The sequence below is a fragment of the Lithobates pipiens genome, unplaced genomic scaffold (assembly GCF_037356315.1).
Source record: "Lithobates pipiens isolate NorthernLeopardFrog02 unplaced genomic scaffold, aLitPip1_a1.2 Scaffold_11, whole genome shotgun sequence".
Taxonomy (NCBI): Eukaryota; Metazoa; Chordata; class Amphibia; order Anura; family Ranidae; genus Lithobates; species Lithobates pipiens.
In genome coordinates, this window is record NW_027507696.1 from 1,952,451 (window position 1) to 1,970,344 (window position 17,894).

Genomic DNA, 17,894 nt, shown 5'->3' on the forward strand with positions numbered 1-17,894 from the left:
ATTTTGCCCTGTTTCAATGCGCTAAGCAGATTGGCACCGTTGTCACACACCACTTTACCAACTGTCAAATTGAGCGGTGTTAGCCACTCATCTGCCTGTGAACGCAAAGCTGAAAGGAGTGCCGGGCCAGTGTGGCTCTTTGCTTCCAGGCACAACAGACGCAGCACGGCATGGCAACGTCTCACCTGGCATGTGGAATAGGTTCTGGGGAGCTTGGGCGGTGCAGTGGAAGAGACGCTAGCAGCGGAAAAGGAGGAGGCAGCTGAGGAGGAGAGGGAGGAGGATGGAGTAGGAGGAGGAGAAGAAGAGTCAGGCCTGCATGCAATCCGTGGCGGTAAAACCAAATCTACACGGGTGCCACGGGTTACATGCTTGACGGCCGTCAGAAGGTTCACCCAGTGGGCAGTAAAACTGATATACCTTCCCTGCCCGTGTTTGCTAGACCACGTGTCTGTGGTCAGATGTATCTTGGCACCGACACTGTGTGCCAGAGATACATTCACTTGCCGCTGAACATGGCCATATAGCTCTGGGATGCCCTTCTCTGAGAAATACTTCCTTCCTGGGACCTTCCATTGTGGTGTTCCAATGGCCACAAATTTGCGAAAGGCCTCCGAGTCCACCAGTTTATATGGCAGTAGTTGGCGGGCTATGAGTTCTGACAAGCCAGCCGCCAACCGTTGGGCAAGAGGGTTATCCGGCGTCATCATTTTTTTACGCTCAAACATTAGGCCCACGGAAGCCTGCCTTTTTGCAGAAAAATGTGAGCTTGGCGTGATGGAAGGTGGAGTGGAGGACAATTGTGAGGAGAGAGGAGAAGGAGAAGTAGAAGACGAGGCTGGACGGTGAGAGCCTGCAGTGTGGCTTTGTGTGTTCCGTTGCTCCCACTGGGCTCGGTGATGGCTGCTCATGTGCCTTCTTAAGGCGGTCGTCCCTAGGTGAGTATTGGGCTTACCGCGACTAACGCGTTGACTGCAAAGATTGCAGATGGCAACGCTATTGTCAGCAGCGGACACGTTAAAAAAAGCCCACACTGCGGAGCCATGTGCCGGTGTCCTGGGAGCGCCAGATGTGACCGTACATGGTCGATGACTCGCTCCTGATACATTTGCAGTCTGCTTTGTCCCTGCTGTGCAATGTAAGTCATTGCTGCTTCTCCTCCCTATCTGCTGGTCCATATCTCCCTCTGAACTCCCCTCCTCTTCCTCTCTTGTGGGCACCCACGTGACATCACTAGACACGTCATCATCAACGTCACCTTCCCCACCGCTATAAGTAGAGTAGGCAGCAACACCGGGGACCAACCTCCTCCTTGGGCTGATCTGGGTACTGGCGTCAGACTGCTGAGTAGCGCTTGTTGCTACCTCCTCTTCCTGATCCAATACCAAGAGTGGCTGCGCATCAGAAATGTCCTCTTGATATGGATCGGAAAATAATTCCAGTGACTCAAGCGGAAGGTATGTGGTGGTGGTGGTGGTGGTCGTGTTGTTGGTGGTAGTGTCTTTGGGGGTGCACATAGCAGAGAGTGAAGAAGAGGGTGCAGATCGAGAGGATGAGGAGGGTGCAGAAGAGTAAGGCTGAGCGAGCCACTCAACCTAGTCTGGTGCATCCTTTAAAGTAATTGAACGCACCTTCTGCAACTTCCCACTTTGGCTCAAGCCTGTTGCTCCTGCCCTACCCCTACCACCCCTGCGGAAGGGCCTGCCTCTTCCTCTGCATGTCATTTTTTAAATGACCCTGTGACAAAACTCTTAGTCCCTATACCGCTGAAGGACTGCTGCAGTATAGGTGAGCGGTCAGCAGTGGTGCACGTCAACCCTATCTATTGTGGACCTATAGCGGTCCTTACAGAACAGCAGACTGTACCGCACTCAAGCCTATGTACCGTAGCACCCTATACCAAGTTACCAGTCCTTATAAGAACTTTTGTGGACCAAGCAGGTTGTGTATTAGTGTTTAGCAGACTGTACGTCAGTCCCTATACCGCTGAAGGACTGCTGCAGTATAGGGCAGCGGTCAGCAGTGGTGCACGTCAACCCTATCTATTGTGGACCGATAGCGGTCCTTACAGAACAGCAGACTGTACCGCACTCAAGCCTATGTACCGTAGCACCCTATACCAAGTTACCAGTCCTTATAAGAACTTTTGTGGACCAAGCAGGTTGTGTGTTAGTGTTTAGCAGACTGTGCGTCAGTCCCTATACCGCTGAAGGACTGCTGCAGTATAGGGCAGCGGTCAGCAGTAGTGCACGGCAACCCTATGTATTGTGGACCGATAGCGGTCCTTACAGAACAGCAGACTGTAACGCACTCAGGCCTATGTACCGTAGCACCCTATACCAAGTTACCAGTCCTTATAAGAACTTTTGTGGACCAAGCAGGTTGTGTGTTAGTGATTAGCAGACTGTACGTCAGTCCCTATACCAATGAAGGACTGCTGCAGTATAGGGCAGCGGTCAGCAGTAGTGCACGGCAACCCTATGTATTGTGGACCGATAGCGGTCCTTACAGAACAGCAGACTGTACCGCACCCAAGCCTATGTACCGTAGCACCCTAGACAGACCAAGTTACCAGTCCTGATAAAGAGCTTTGTGGAACAAGTGAGTTGTGAATGATTAGCAGACTGCAGCAGAAGGGCAGCAGTCAAGTATAATATTCTTTCTATATTTGGAAGAAAGAATATTATACGTGTACAAGCCTATTACCGTACCACTGATACCAGTCCTGAAAAGAACCTTTGTGGAACTAATAGTAACAGCAAGTCTTTAAAATTATCCTCACTGCCTGACACACTGCTTCCTGCCTGTCCCTATACAAATTGGCAAAAAAGAGTAGGCTGGAACGATTAGCTGGAACAGCTCTTTTGTGGACCTGATAGTAACAGCTAATGATGATGATGATGATGATGATGAAGAAAGACTAATCTGGCTGAGCTGTCCCTAAAATAGCAGCATACAGCGCTCTGTCCCTTTATCTAAACTGACAAAAGAAACTCAGGCTGCTGACCTAACACCTATACCAGTCCTGAAAAGAACTTTTGTGTACCAAATAGCTAGCGTTTTCTCTGTCCCTACTCCACACAGGATCCTTTCCCTACAGTGACAGAAGAAAGAATGTAAAATGGCCACCGGATCGGGTGTATTTATAGGTTAGGGGGAATGTCCAAGTGTCCATGAGCTGTCATGTCTCAATTGGTTGTCCTGTAACACATGATAAACGTGTCACGAAAGGTTAAAGTTCTTGTATACATTAAACACGTAAGTCCGCCGGGGCGAACGACGGAAAAAGGCGTTCGAACCCGCGGACGGCGAAAGTCGGAAATTCGCCGCGAAACGACCGCCGGGCGAACCGTTCGGCCATCACTATTAGGCAGCCCCTGTGTATTGAATGGACTAAATGCACACAACAGGTACTGTGCGATTATTATTTTTTTAACATAGCATATGCAGTCCAATCACAGAATCCAAGTAGGGCAGCTTACATCCGAGACATATTCCCATTGCATACAATTTGATAACCAGCCACAGGGGGGCAGTGTTACACCATAACAGCCAGTTCTACACATTGTAGCAGTGTGCATCTTTGGTGCTAATGTTTTCCCTGAAAATAAACATTATTCATGAATGCTCACAACCATGCAAATGCGATTTCACATGAAATATACATGACAAATGGTCACTGTGAAATAAGACAGAATTGCAGTTCAACGGGAATGTCTTTTAAAACAAATCTTGTTTCATTCTGCAAGGGCCTTTGTGTGGTGCAGCGAAATATTTTATAAGTTCACCGGAGACGGGCTTAAGAAGATGAGACAATCACTTCACTCATGAAAAGAATTTACACTTAAATCTCCTGATTGCATTTCCAGCACGGTGCAGAGCAAAGTGGAACATGACCTATGGGTAACAACATTACTTACAGGCAACTCATCGTGTATTTTAAATTGTAACATATTCTGCTTTGTTATTGTAATGTTTACCTTAAAGCGGAGGTCCACCCTAAAGTGGAGCTTCCGCTCATTGGAATCCTCCCCCCCTCCGGCGCCACAATTGGCACCTTTCAGGGGGGAGGGGGGTGCAGATACCTGTACAGTACAGGTATCTGCACCCACTTCCGGGATAGCTCTCTGCGGAAAGGGGCGTAGATTACGCCCCTTTCCGAAAGTCCCCCGCTGCCTGCTGGGAAACACACAGATCCCAGAGACAGCGGGGTCCATCCTTATTGCGCAGCGCGACCCGCGCATGCGCAGTAGGGAACCGGGAAATGAAGCCGAAAGGCTCCACTTCCTGATTCCCATACCCAAGATGGCGGCGGCAGCACCCGAGAGACGATCGAGAGATCGGCTTCAGGTGCCGACATCACGGGCGCGCTGGGCGGGTAAGTGTCCTTATTTTAAAAGTCAGCAGCTACAGTATTTGTAGTTGCTGGCTTTTAAAAAAAAAAAAACGGCGGACTCCCGCTTTAAAGTCATTTGTAAGGGTTCGGTTTTTTTATTTTTTAAATAACAAACATGTCGTACTTACCTCCACTGTGCAGCTCGTTTTGCATAAAGTGGCCCCCCCGAACCTCGTCTTCTGGGGTCCCTTGGCGGCTCTCGTGGCTCCTCCCCACATAAAATTATTTTGTAAACGCTATAACTTTTGCGCAAACCAATCAATAATCGCTTATTGCAATTTTTTTTTTACCAAAAATATGTAGAAGAATACGTATCGGCCTAAACTGAGGAAAAAAAATAGTTTTTTTTTAAATATATTTTTGGGGGATATTTATTATAGCAAAATGTTAAAAATGATGCGTTTTTTCAAAATTGTCGCAGTTTTTTTGTTTATATCGCAAAAAAACAAAAAAAACCCGCAGAGGTGATCAAATACCCCCAAAAGAAATTTTGTTTGAGAGCCACGTCGCACAGCCGCGCAATCGTCAGTTAAAGCGACGTAGTGCCGAATCGCAAAAAGTGCTCTGGTCAGGAAGGGGGTAAATTCTTCCGGGGCTGAAGTGGTTAAGAGAATTTTGTTGGCACAAGTACTACAGCATGTGGGATCAGTATATACAATAGGCTTTCGCTCAGTTTAACTATTCCCCTTGAGGCCACTCTGATTGTAGGGTGTGATAGGCAATGCCCACTTTTTATCTCCTCTGTGTTGCCCAGAGTGGCCTGAGTCTGTCACAATCCTTGCAGCGCCCCCAGGGATGGACTGGCCATCGGGGCTACCGGGAGATTCCCGGTGGGCCGATGGCCAGTGTGGGCCGGTTTCAGCCGCATCTGCGATCAGTTGGCGCCTGACGGGTAGATCGAGATGCATGCAGAGTAGGGCAGGAAGCATCTGTCTGTAGTACGTTTTCTCTCATGTCACGCAGCGCTGTTCACTCCCCGGTGTCCCCTCCTCTTTTCTCGTCTATCCCCATTGGCTTGTGACGTCATCTGGGGTAGGCGAGAAGAGAAGAGGGGCCTCCGGGGAGTGAACAGCACTGCGTGACATGAGAGAAAACTTATTACAGACAGATGCTTCCTGCGCTACTCTGCATGCTGGCTAGTAAGATCCCCTGATGTACCCTATAATGTGCCCCCTGATGTGCCCCGTGCCCTGATGTGCTATGTGCCCCATGCCCTGTGTGCTACTGTGCCCCAAGCCCTGATGTGCTATGTACCCCATGCCCTGTGCGCTAAAGTGCCCCAAGCCCTGATGTGCTATGTGCCCCATGCCCTGATGTGCCCCGTGCCCTGATGTGCTATGTGCCCTGATGTGCTATGTGCCCTGATGTGCTACGTGCCCCATAATGTGCCCTGATGTGCTATGTGCCCTGATGTGCTATGTGCCCCAATGTGCCCCATAATGTGCCCTGATGTGCCCTATAATGTGCCATAATGTGCCCTGATATGCCCCGAGCCCTGATGTGCCCCATGCCCTGATGTTACATGTGCCCCGTGCCCTGATGTGCCATGTGCCCTGATGTGCCCCATGCCATGATGTGCCCTGATGTCCTATGCCCTGATGAGCCCCATGACCTGATATGCCCCGTGCCCTGATATCCTATGCCCTGATGTGCCCGGTGACCTGATGTGCCCCATGCCCTGATGTCCTGTGCCATGATGTGTTGTGCCCTGTACGCTGATGTGCTGAGCTCTGTACCCTGATGTGCTGTGCCCTGATGTAACGTACCCTGATGTGTTGTGCCCAGGGCCGGTCTGGATGAAGTCCAGGGCCACATTTTTGTCCCAGTCCAGCCCTGAGCGCCCCCCTGGTTTCTATGAATTGATAGCCATGTGCCACATCAGCAACAACCACATCAAACTTACTCCAAAACTGGGAGACCCTCATCATCTGACTGGGTCAACTCATCCTCCGATTGGTCACTAAGCATGTCACAAGGTAATACCGTAGAGCTGTCTGCAATTTCCAGAACCGGTGCAATGCTGGGTCTTCTGGTACCGGAACCATTTTCTGATGGCAATGTCAGCTTGCTGCTGTTTGCAGGACGGCAGTCTGTGTTCTGAAGATCCATCGCCACTGTGCCTTTAATAAAGAAAAAAAAACGTTACATTGTAATGTTGATTAAATAGACAAAAATTTATTTCAAAATGTCAACATGAAACTATTATGTTGTAATCTCATTGCGTGCTCAATTATTTATGTACTGTAAGCTTGCATGGTCTTCGAAAATTTTCATAATTATGTCATAAACAGATTGGAAGCTGCACTTTTTAGTTGTCAGCTTATCTGATAGTAAAATCGGCATTATTGCTGAAAGAGAAAATATAAGGCTCCATTCACATCTATGCATGTTGCTTTAGCCCTTGTACACACAGGTCGGACATTCCGACAACAAAATCCGTCTGATTTTGTCCGAAACTGGTGTTGCATACACACGGTTGGACAAATAAAAAAAATTGTGTAGAATAATACCTGGCTGCAGGGGCGTAACTATAGGGGGTGCAGCAATCGCGACCGCAACTGGGCCCTGTGATGCAGGGGGCCCATGCAGCCCCCTCTACATATGGCCGGCAGCAGCATAGGCAGCTAGGGGTACCAGTGCACCATGCACACGGGTGGCTGGAGGGTGACTAGCAGAGTTCCATGCTGGACTATCGCACTGGCTGCTCTTTAGTTGTGCATTCCCCGCATGACCTGTGTCCTCGGCCAGCTCCTCAGAGTAACCCTCTCCTGCTCCATGCATTGCCGCTCAGTCCGATGTCTGTTCTCCCCAGCCAGAGTCCCACCCCCACTGAGTCCGGCCCACACTGCACTGCATACTTCTCCCGGATAAACAAACTTTAAGCACACAGATGCAGTGCAGCCCTATGAGAGACGGCTCCCCGGAGGACACTGCAGGCTTGTCTGCCAGCCCCCCTCCTCCCCCGTCATACACAGATGATGAAAGGTCTTTCTGGGAGATATGCTGATCGCCCGTCCAGCACACTGGATGGAGCCCAGGCCAACATGGATGAGTGCACGGCCTACAGCTTGGTCATGGTGAGTGAGAGGACCCCATCCCCCACACACCAATACATACCCCCTCCATCTCCCCCTGGGGACAGGGATTCCTTCTCACGTGGGGACAGGGACCCCCACCTCCCCTGGGGACAGGGACCCCTTCTCACCTGGGGGTAGTAACTTCATCCACCCTGGAGAAAAGGACCTCATCTCTTCTGGGGACGGGAACCCCATCCTGCCTAGGAACAGTCCCCCAATGGGGCACCTAAAAATAAAAAATAATAAAAAAAAAACTACTGATACCAGTGGTGGAACTACAGGGCTCACAAAGGTCATACCTGTGACCACGCCCTGGAGTTCCACCACCGGACTCGGAGGGAAGGGCCCTGACTGGGGTTCAGGGGGGCCCTTCATGGTTTCTTGCATCGGGGCCCTGAAGGTTCTAGTTACACCACTGCTTGGCTGTGTGTTTTTTTTTCAAATGACAGTTTGGGAGTCGGCAGTTACATTTAAAAAAATACAATGTAAAACTGACAAGGGACACCAACATAGTTGTATCTTTGATCTTAAAAACTAGGGAATATTGGTATTGTGGTAACTTGCACAAAAAAAAAAAAAAAAAGAAAAAACATAATAGTATTATTCTTGATATCACTAGAAAAAAAAAAAAAGCCTTTGAAAATTTGTTTGCAATAACTCCATCAGTATCACCAGCAAAGCAGCTTCATCATTACCCCATTGAAGAAGAAGAGAATTGTGCGCTGCATTTCCAGATTTCATCATTTGCCACATCATGAATGTTAATTCTCCATTACGAACTCTAATTTACAAGACCGACCGCTTCTGGTTCGCCCTTTCTTCTGAGCATGCGTGTTTGTACTTTGGACTTTTGTCCGACGGACTTGTGTACACACGTTCGGAAAATCTGACAACAGACATTTGTCCGTGGAAAATTTTAAAACCTGCCATCCAACATTTGTCCATGGAAAGTCCGACAATTGTCCGATGCGGCGTACATGCGGTCAGATTTTCTGTCAACAGCCTGTCATCACACATTTCCCGTTGGAAAATCCGATCGCGTGTACGAGGCTTAACACTTAACACACTCCAATCTTAACATTAAAGTGGTTGTATGGTCAATATTTTAACTTTTACCTACAGGAAAGCCTATAATAAGGCTTACCTGTAGGTAAAAAAAATATCTCCTAAACCTGTACGGTTTAGGAGATATTCCCCTCGGTATGCGCCGCTGACTGCAGCGGCGCATGCGCACAAGGGGGTTCTCTCCGTGAAAATCCGGCAGCGCTCGTGAGGCCGGACTGAAATCTCCCGCGCGCATGCGCGGGAGTGACGATATCGCGGCTCCGGCCACTCACAGCGCCGGAGCCGCGATACCCGGAAGAGACGCCGAGGGAGCATGTCGGCTCCCTCGGCGTGGATCGGGCCAGATGTCGGGGCCTCGTTCTAAGGTAAGTAATTCATAATGAGCTAGTATGCGGTGCATACTAGCTCATTATGCGGTGCATACTAGCTCATTATGCCTTTTGCTTTGCAGGTTTAAAAAAAAAAAAAATTGCGGGTTTACTACCGCTTTAACCTTCTCTACAACCCTAACACTACTCCTCTCTGTAACACGAATACAAGCCCTAACCCAAACCCTTCCTATAAGGTCTAACGTAAACCCTAATGCCGCGTACACACGACTGGATTTTTCGAGGGACTAGGTCCGACGGACTTTCGGCGGAGTTCTGAAGGACTTTCCAAATGAATGGACTTGGCCACACACAATCACACCAAAGTCTGACGGATTCGAACGTGATGACGTACGACCGGACTAGAATAAGGAAGTTCATAGCCAGTAGCCAATAGCTGCCCTAGTGTCGGTTTTTGTCCGTCGGACTAGCATACACACGAGCGTATTTCTCGGTAGGAACTGGGTCCGGCGGAGTTCCGGCGGAAAAATTTGAAACATGTTCCATTTCTAAAGTCTGACGGATTTTTGCAAATCAAAAGTCTGCTGCAGCCCACACACGATCGAATGGTCTGCCGGAATCGTTCCGTCGGACCTTTGATGTCGAAAAGTCCGTGTGTACGCGGCATAACTGTAACCTTTATAATAAAGTTCCCTGCAACCCCAATAATAACTTTCTATATAAGCCTCACACCATCCCTCTCTGTAATCCTTTGTGCCAAATACCAACTTTTCTGCATCGAAAGCGCCCAAGTCCAGCAATCTACTTTGGCTTTTCATGAACTGAACTCTTTCTTCATGAACGGAATTTATGATATTCAGTCGTTCAATGGTATCAGCCAGTGCCGGGACAAGGTCATCCAGAGCCCAGGGCAAACATGCCAAACTGCACCCCCCACCCCCAAGGTGTATGAGCATTATGTGTCATCAAAAATCCCTCCCCCACAAAAATAAAGACTGAGCACTAATTTTCACCCCCTAAGCATAAATGCCCCTTCCTCTCAGTGAAAATCTGCTCCCCTCCTGAAATCCCCTCTCCCAGGCACAAATCTTAACCCCCCCAATACCCCAAATCCCCCCAATTCATATATTTTATATTATAAATACAGTTTTTTTTCTGCCTGGAATTTGGAGATTGTCCATAGCAACCAAAAACTGTCCCTTTATGTCAAAAGTGATTTTAGACCAACTAGAAAACAGAGATAATAAATTAGAATCACTTGCAGAATTGAGCGATAGCGATTTCTGGGGAGATCCGTCATCAAACACTAAATCTAATGACAGCGACAATTCTGCAAATGAGCAAATTTCAGTGTTTTTGGATTTCATTACATTATTGAATAAATTTTATTATTATTTATTATCATTATTTATTATATTATAAACTTTATCATACCCGGGATGTCTACTAGACTCTGGTTTGAACAGATTTAAGTGAGTTATTCCTAAGAATCGCAGACCTACAATATAAAACGCCAAATTTCCATGCAAAATAATTGTACCTCTTTCAGCACCTAAAATCAGAAATAATCGTACCGCCAGGGAGGATAAGCTTTGGTAATAAAAACCTGGAAGCTCATTGGTTTCTATACAGAAGTGAGCCTGATTTTGCACTTTCCAGCTTTAGTAAATAAACCTCATTGTGTACTTGAAAGTGGGGTATTGCCTGTATGGAAGCCACATAGAGAGCTATCAAACTTGAAACAACGTTCAAGCTAAGGAAAACAATTAGATTGGTGAAAACTGTAAAGTGCATATTGCTTTTAAAAGCCAAAAATTTACTTGAATATTATCTCTAGGTGTGCACAGTGCGGGGATGGGCAGGCGCTAATCGCCGGACTGCTGAGCCGTCTAGGTGAAAGCTTTTCCTCCCTCCACTGCTGCATGTACGTGCGTGACTCTGGTGGCAGGACGCGGATGGTGCATCTGCCCAGGCATCTCCCATTGTAGGCTCACTTTCCACCTTTCCCTCTCACTAGTAGGATCACACTTACGTGGATCGACTATGGTATTGGCATAGGTACACAAAATGTTCTCTTCTTTTTTCACTTCATCTGCTCCCTTTTTTTTTTCTTGCACCATCCATTCATCACCACTGCAACACTTGCTCACAATTCATATGTTTTTATTTTTTATCTCACTTAGGACCCCCTAGGGCAGGGATATGCAATTAGCGGACCTCCAGCTGTTGCAAAACTACAAGTCCCATCATGCACTGCCCCTGGGTGTCATGCTTGTGGCTGTCAGAGTCTTGCTATGCCTCATGGGACTTGTAGTTCTGAAACAGCTGGAGGCCCTCTAATTGCATATCCCTGCCCTAGGGGTTTCTTTCAATCATTATGTTCACATCACACCCATTGCACTCACCGACTCTGGAGGTGTCCTTGGCGGTTGCAATCATCCATGCAGGCTACCGTGCTACCTGGGGGCTTCACCTTGCGGTCTTTTTTTTTGGCGATTCTTGATGCCACCCAGATGGTGTGCTGATGGAAATGTAAGTTGGATGCACAGTTTTTCTATAAATATGGGCATCATAACACCCATTTTTAGCTCATTTTTGTTTCATTATTTTTCCTTTTATTATTTTTTGTTATTTTTCTTTTTTAGATCTATTCCATGGTACTTGCTCCTGATGAGCGGCTACAGCGCCGCGAAACGCGTAGAGCCTTGAATTATTACCTTCTTTTTATTGTAATCATGGAATATCCAGTTTTTACATAATCTGAATTTTTATTCATATTTAGAAATTTTTATTTTGGTCGTTTGGTTAATTTACTTACTAACTAAGGTTTCAAGACTACTCAATATATTATAAGGAGAGGAGAGAGATGGGACTTTGAGTGAAGCACACAGCAGTAAATGGATTGGTCAAGTGACTAAGAAAATTTAATTTATTTATATTTCACAAATCATACATTGTTTGCAAGTATTTTGGGCAACAGGCCTCTAAAAAATACTTGGGGCAACATGCCTCGTACAGTATAAATCACAGTTCAATAAATAAATAAACATGTATTGAGTAGTTTTGAGACCTTAGCTAGTAAATAAATGAACCAAAAATTCAGATTATATAAAAACTTGATATTCCATGATTGCAATAAAAAGAAGGTAATAATTCAAGGCTCTACGCGTTTCACGGCACTATAGCCGCTCATCAGGAGAAGGTACCATGGAATAGATCTAAAAAAGAAAAATAGCAAAAAATAATAAAAGGAGAAATAATAAAAAAAAAGGAGCTTAAAATGGGTGTTGGCCCATATGGAAAAAAAAAAAAAAAAAAACTGTGCATCCAACTTACATTTGCATCCGCACACCATCTGGGTGGCATCGAGGATCGCCAAAAAAAGACCGCAATGTGAGGCCCCCAGGTAGCACAGTAGCCTGCATGGATGGTCGCAACCGCCAAGAACACCTCCAGAGTCGGTGAGTGCAACTACTCAATATATGTTTATTTATTGAACTGTGATTTATACTGTACGAGGCATGTTGCCCCAAGTATTTTATAGAGGCTTGTTGCCCAAAATACTTGTAAACAATGTATGATTTGTGAAATATAAATAAATTACATTTTTCCAGTCACTTGACCAATCCATTTACTGCTGTGTGCTTCACTTAAAGTCCCATCTCTCTCCTCTCCTTATAAACTACTAGAAGGTGGAGTTACACTTTAAGAACGGAAAGGACGACACATGCCAGGAGAAGGCAGCACCACTATTTCTACCGTGCCCCAGTTTTTCTCGCTGCCGTTAATTATAGAAGTTATAGAATGCCAAGATGTCAATTCCTCGTTATCTAAAACTGCAGCGCAGTGAATGTCTATCTAGAGCCGGGTTAATACATTGCCTGCAGACTATAGAGAATATATAATTAAATGTTCCTTATTTCCAGGGGAATTTTTTAACATACAAAATGCCTCCGGCTACAATGAGATGATTACAATTTACATGACTTCAAAAGGATCAGAAGATCCCGCGCGGGCCCCAGACATGGACCAGAATACACTTCTATATTAAATGGGGAGAATAAAATGTATAGACTGTATGTATTAACGCATAAGCACCCGGTGCTTATTCACTGCAACTAAATATTTTAATTTCCTGACTGCAATGTTTTGTGCTAAGCCGTAATGTTATTCTGTACAGCAAAATAAAAAAAAGCAATAGAAACATTGCTGACCTTGCAGATCTTTCTCCAATACGCTACTTCATCCCCTCCACAACTTTGGTACATGGCCAAGAAAGCTTCCTCGCCCTCCATGTGACAACATTCAAGCCTTGAGATTGGCTGCTTGGGTACTGAGTGCTGAATTGAAGGAGGGGAGGGATTTTCAAAGATCCCCCTTAAAGTGGTTGTAAACCCTTACAAAGCATTTTGACCTACAGGTGAGCCTAGATTAAGGCTTACCTGTAGGTCCAAGAAATATCTCCTAAACCTATACGGTTTAGGAGATATTTACCAAAAGACAGCCACCGCGCAGGCGCACTGGGCAGGCCGCAGATCGCGGCGATATGCCACTCGTGTCGGCTCCCATGCGCGGGAGTGACGTCATCGCGCCTCTGGCGAATCACAGCGCCGAAGCAGCGAGACCCGGAAGTCACTCCGGGATACATGGCAGCGGCGAACATGAAGACGGAGGACCGCTTCGGGGGCTTCGTTCTCAGGTAAGTTATTCATAATGAGCTAGTATGCTATACATACTAGCTCATTATGCCTTTGCCTTGCAGATTGCCTTTTTTTTTTTAATAGCCTTTACTTCCTCTTTAAGCCTGTACACAACTGTCTTGTGTACACACGAAAGTCCGACCGTCAAGAACGCGGTGACATACAGCACGTACGAACTAGAAAAAGGAAGTTCAATAGCCAGTAGCCAATAGCTTCCGTCTCGTACTTGCTTCAGAGCATGTGCTGTTTTTGGTCCGTCGGAAAACGGCATACAGACGAGCGGTTTTCCTAATAAGAATTGGTTCCGTCGGAAATATTTAGAACATGTTCTATTTCAAGGTCCGTCAGAATTTTCTACGTAAAAAGTCAGATGGGGCATATACACAATCGGAATAAACGATGAAAAGCTCGTCTGACTTTTTCTGTCGGATATTCCGCTCCTGTGTACGGGGCATTGCTCAGATGTACAGTGCCTTGAAAAAGTATTCATACCCCTTGACATTTTCCACATTTTGCCATGTTACAACCAAAAACGTAAATGTATTTTATTGTGATTTTATGTGATAGACCAACACAAAGTGGCACATACTTGTCTTTAATGTTGATTGGACCCTGGGCAAAAAAATTTTTGGGCCCCCCCAGAGACGTACAATAAATAGCAGCTAGACTCAATATCAGTTCACTGCAGCAGAGGTTACAGCACACATTACAGCTCAGTGACTAGTTGCTAGAGCTTACAGCACATAATTTCTGCTTGCTGATTGGTTGTTAGAGGTTACTGCACATCTGCACATTATTACTTCTCACTGATTGGTTGCTAGAGGTTACTGCACATCCTTACCCCTCACTGATTGGTTGCTAGAGGTTACTGCACATCATTACCGCTCACCAATTGGTTGCAAGAGGTTGTTGCACATCATTATTGTTGCACACTACTTGGCTGCGAGAAACTACAGGCGATTGTTACTGTTCACCGATTTGTTGCTGAAGGTTACTGCACATCATTACCACTCACTGGTGCTAGAGGTTACAATACATCATTACAGCTCACTGGTTGGTTTCTAGAGGTTACAGCACATCATTACAATACAGTGATGAGGGGGGCGTTATGTACAGAGTGCAGGGTTGAGGAGTGCGCTGTACAAGGAGTGCAGGGCTAAGGGGTGCGCTGTGCGCACAGTGTAGGGCCGAGGGGTGCGCTGTGCGTGGAGTGCAGGGCTGAGGGGTGCGTGGAGTGTAGGGCTAAGGGGTGCGCGGAGTGCAGGGGTGAGGGGTGCACTGAGTGCAGGGGTGAGGGGTGCACTGAGTGCAGGGGTGAGGGGTGCACGGAGTGCAGGGGTGAGCGGTGCACGGAGTGCAGGGGTGAGCGGTGCACGGAGTGCAGGGCTGAGGGGTGCGCTGTGCAGGGCTGAGGGGTGCGCTGGGCAGAGGGGTGCACTGTGGGCGGAGTGCAGGGCTGAGGGGATGCGCTGTGCGCAGAGTGCAGGGCAGAGGGGTGCGCGGTGCGTGGAGTGCAGGGTTGAGGGCTGCGCTGTGTGTGGAGTGCAGGGTTGAGGGGTGCGCTGTGCGTGGAGTGCAGGGTTGAGGGGTGCGCTGTGCGTGGAGTGCAGGGTTGAGGGGTGCCATGTGCGTGGAATGCAGGGTTGAGGGGTGGGCTGTGCGCAGAGTGCAGAGTGAATGGTTGAGCTGTGCGTGGAGTGCAGAGTGGAGGGGCAGTGGAAGGTAGTTCTACAAAGTATTCAGGGCGGTTGAATACAAATGCACGCCACACTTTTCACATATTTATTTGTAAAACATTTTGAAAAACATTTATCATTTTCCTTCCACTTCACAATTATGTGCCACTTTGTGTTGGTCTATCACATAAAATCCCAATAAAATACATTTACAATTTTGATTGTAACCTGATGAAATGTGGAAAATTTCAAGAGGTATAAATACTTTTTCAAGGTACTGTACCAGATTTTTTGAAATGTTGATAATCAGGGGTTCACTGCACATTATCTCCTTATCTCACATCATAAGTTCACTTTCTGTTTGGCCTTTCTATCTGAAGCCCCAGTCCCATCCATATTTTGGAAGCGAAGGTCAGATAAGTGAATGAGCCAATAGGAAATCAAAACTTGATGCAAGGTGTGAATTTTTGAGTGAACCGTTTAACCATCATGTAAAGACCAAGTAAGGACTTCATGATGACACAGAGAACCCATAAGATTGTATACCACATCATCAAACTCACTCACCTACCAGCCCATTCATTTGGCAATCGGAGGAAGAGGGATCTTGAACGCTGTGACTACCCACCCTCTGGCTAAGTGCTGTTGACCTAGATGAAGACTGAAATCCTTGGGGGTCAAACACAACCAATTAGCCCTTTCATGGTAGTACCAGATCTCTGTGGGCTAAGGAAAGTGTATTTACTAATAAGCATGGTGAAAGTGTTCCCAAAGGACACAGCTTATTGTGATACACATTTCCACATCTTAGGCCGCGTACACACGGGCGGACTGTCCGCCCAACTAGGTTCGTCAAACAGTTTGACAAACAGTCCGCTCAAAATTAGCATGAACGGACTTGACCACACACGACGAACGAACAGTCCGCTGAAAACTTGCGTGATGACGTACGACGGGACTAGAAAAACGACGTCCTATACACTGCAATGCAACCTTCGCCGTGGAAATCCTTTCTGAGTATGCGCGCAACTTAGTACGGCGAACAAGCCTACACACGAGCGGACTGTCCGCTGAAACCAAGTTTCAGCGGACTGTCTAACGGGAATTCCGAAAAACTTTGTTCGTCAGACTGTCCGCTGAAACTGTCCGCTGAAGCCCACACACGAGCAGACTGTCCGCTGAAACACTGTTCAGCGGACAAAGTTGGGCGAACAGTCCGCCCATGTGTACGCGGCCTTACAGCATCAGCTTCCTTTACGGCTCTCGGCATTCAGTAATAGAGAATGTTGAGATATAACTCCGAATGTGGCTCCACATCCAAAGGTAATAGACAAAGGGAAATTGTGAAAGGGTAATGGACTTTAAATTGGTAGCCACTGGACTGGTAGACCCAAATGAAAACAGAATGTGCTCAATATAATACAAATTACAAAATGTATCATGTCGTCATTAAAAAATCACTTTAAATTCATAGGATAGGTTCAACATATACTACAAATAGTGTACATAACGTGACATCCCAAATTGGTTGAACCTATATATGTACAAAATGACCTTTAGGTTAATGCCCAGAGATATGGACAACTTGTGACTTGAGTTTGTGATGCTCTTCCATATCAGGGCCACACAGAGACTATTTTTTCATTCTATCATTTTCATTCTCTTATATCCATAGTTTAGTCTCATCTTTATTATTACATTCATTTATGTACTCGATTACTGCCTATAAGTGTTCTAATCAGCCTATTCCCAGTGTTTGTCAGCTTATCCTCCGGGATTGGTGGATTTATGCAGCGTACACACGGTCGAACTGTAATGCCGCGTACACACGGTCGAACTGTTTGACGTACTTAGTCCGTTGAAACACATTTCAGCGGACAATCCGCTCGTGTGTGGGCTTCAGCTGACTTTTTCAGCGTGCAGTCCGGAGTACTAAGAATTTCGGTTTTTCCAAAAATCTGTCCGTCGTACTTTGGTTTCAGCGGACAATATGGTCGTCAGTATGCTAGTTCGACGGACTAAGAATGGCGCATGCCCAGAAAGGATTTACGCGGCGGAAGGGTGCTTTGCTGTGTCTTGGACTTCCTATTTCTAGTCCCGTCGTACGTGCTGTACACGTCATCGCGCAAGCTTTCGTCGGACTGTTTGTGTATCCGTGTGTGGTCAAGTCCGTTCAGTGGAAACTACGACGGATTGTCCGTCGGATTGTATGACGGACTAAGTACGCCATACAATCCGCTCGTGTGTACGTGGCATATGACGTACTTAGTCCGTTGAAACACATTTCAACGGACAATCCGCTCGTGTGTGGGCTTCAGCTGACTTTTTCAGCGTGCAGTCCGGAGTACTAAGAATTTCGGTTTGCCCAAAAATCTTTCCGTCGTACTTTGGTTTCAGCGGACAATACGGTCGTCAGTATGCTAGTCCGACAGACTAAGAATGACGCATGCTCAGATAGGATTTACAGGGCGGAAGCGTTCTGTCTTGTAAAACTAGTGTTCGTATTGAAGCTAGCATATTCGTCATGCTGCTAATTTTGTGTTTTTTTAATATAGCACATTCTTTTCTTCTTCATAATGCAAGAAAAGTGAATTTGCTTTGCTGCTTATATTCACAAATGTCTTTATTCATCCTCATCCTATGATTAATAT

General features: G+C 46.6%; 1 protein-coding gene across 6 annotated transcripts in view; it reads right to left on the reverse strand.

The window, feature by feature from the left end:
- The window catches only part of KCNT1 (potassium sodium-activated channel subfamily T member 1), a 586,129-nt gene that overhangs the window by 69,880 nt on the left and 498,355 nt on the right, over positions 1 to 17,894 (reverse strand). For all 6 annotated transcript variants that reach the window (XM_077468093.1, XM_077468101.1, XM_077468120.1 and 3 more), the window contains one exon: positions 6,300 to 6,516. In XM_077468093.1, the coding sequence (XP_077324219.1) occupies positions 6,300 to 6,516 (217 nt within the window). The remainder of the gene's footprint in view (positions 1 to 6,299; positions 6,517 to 17,894) is intronic.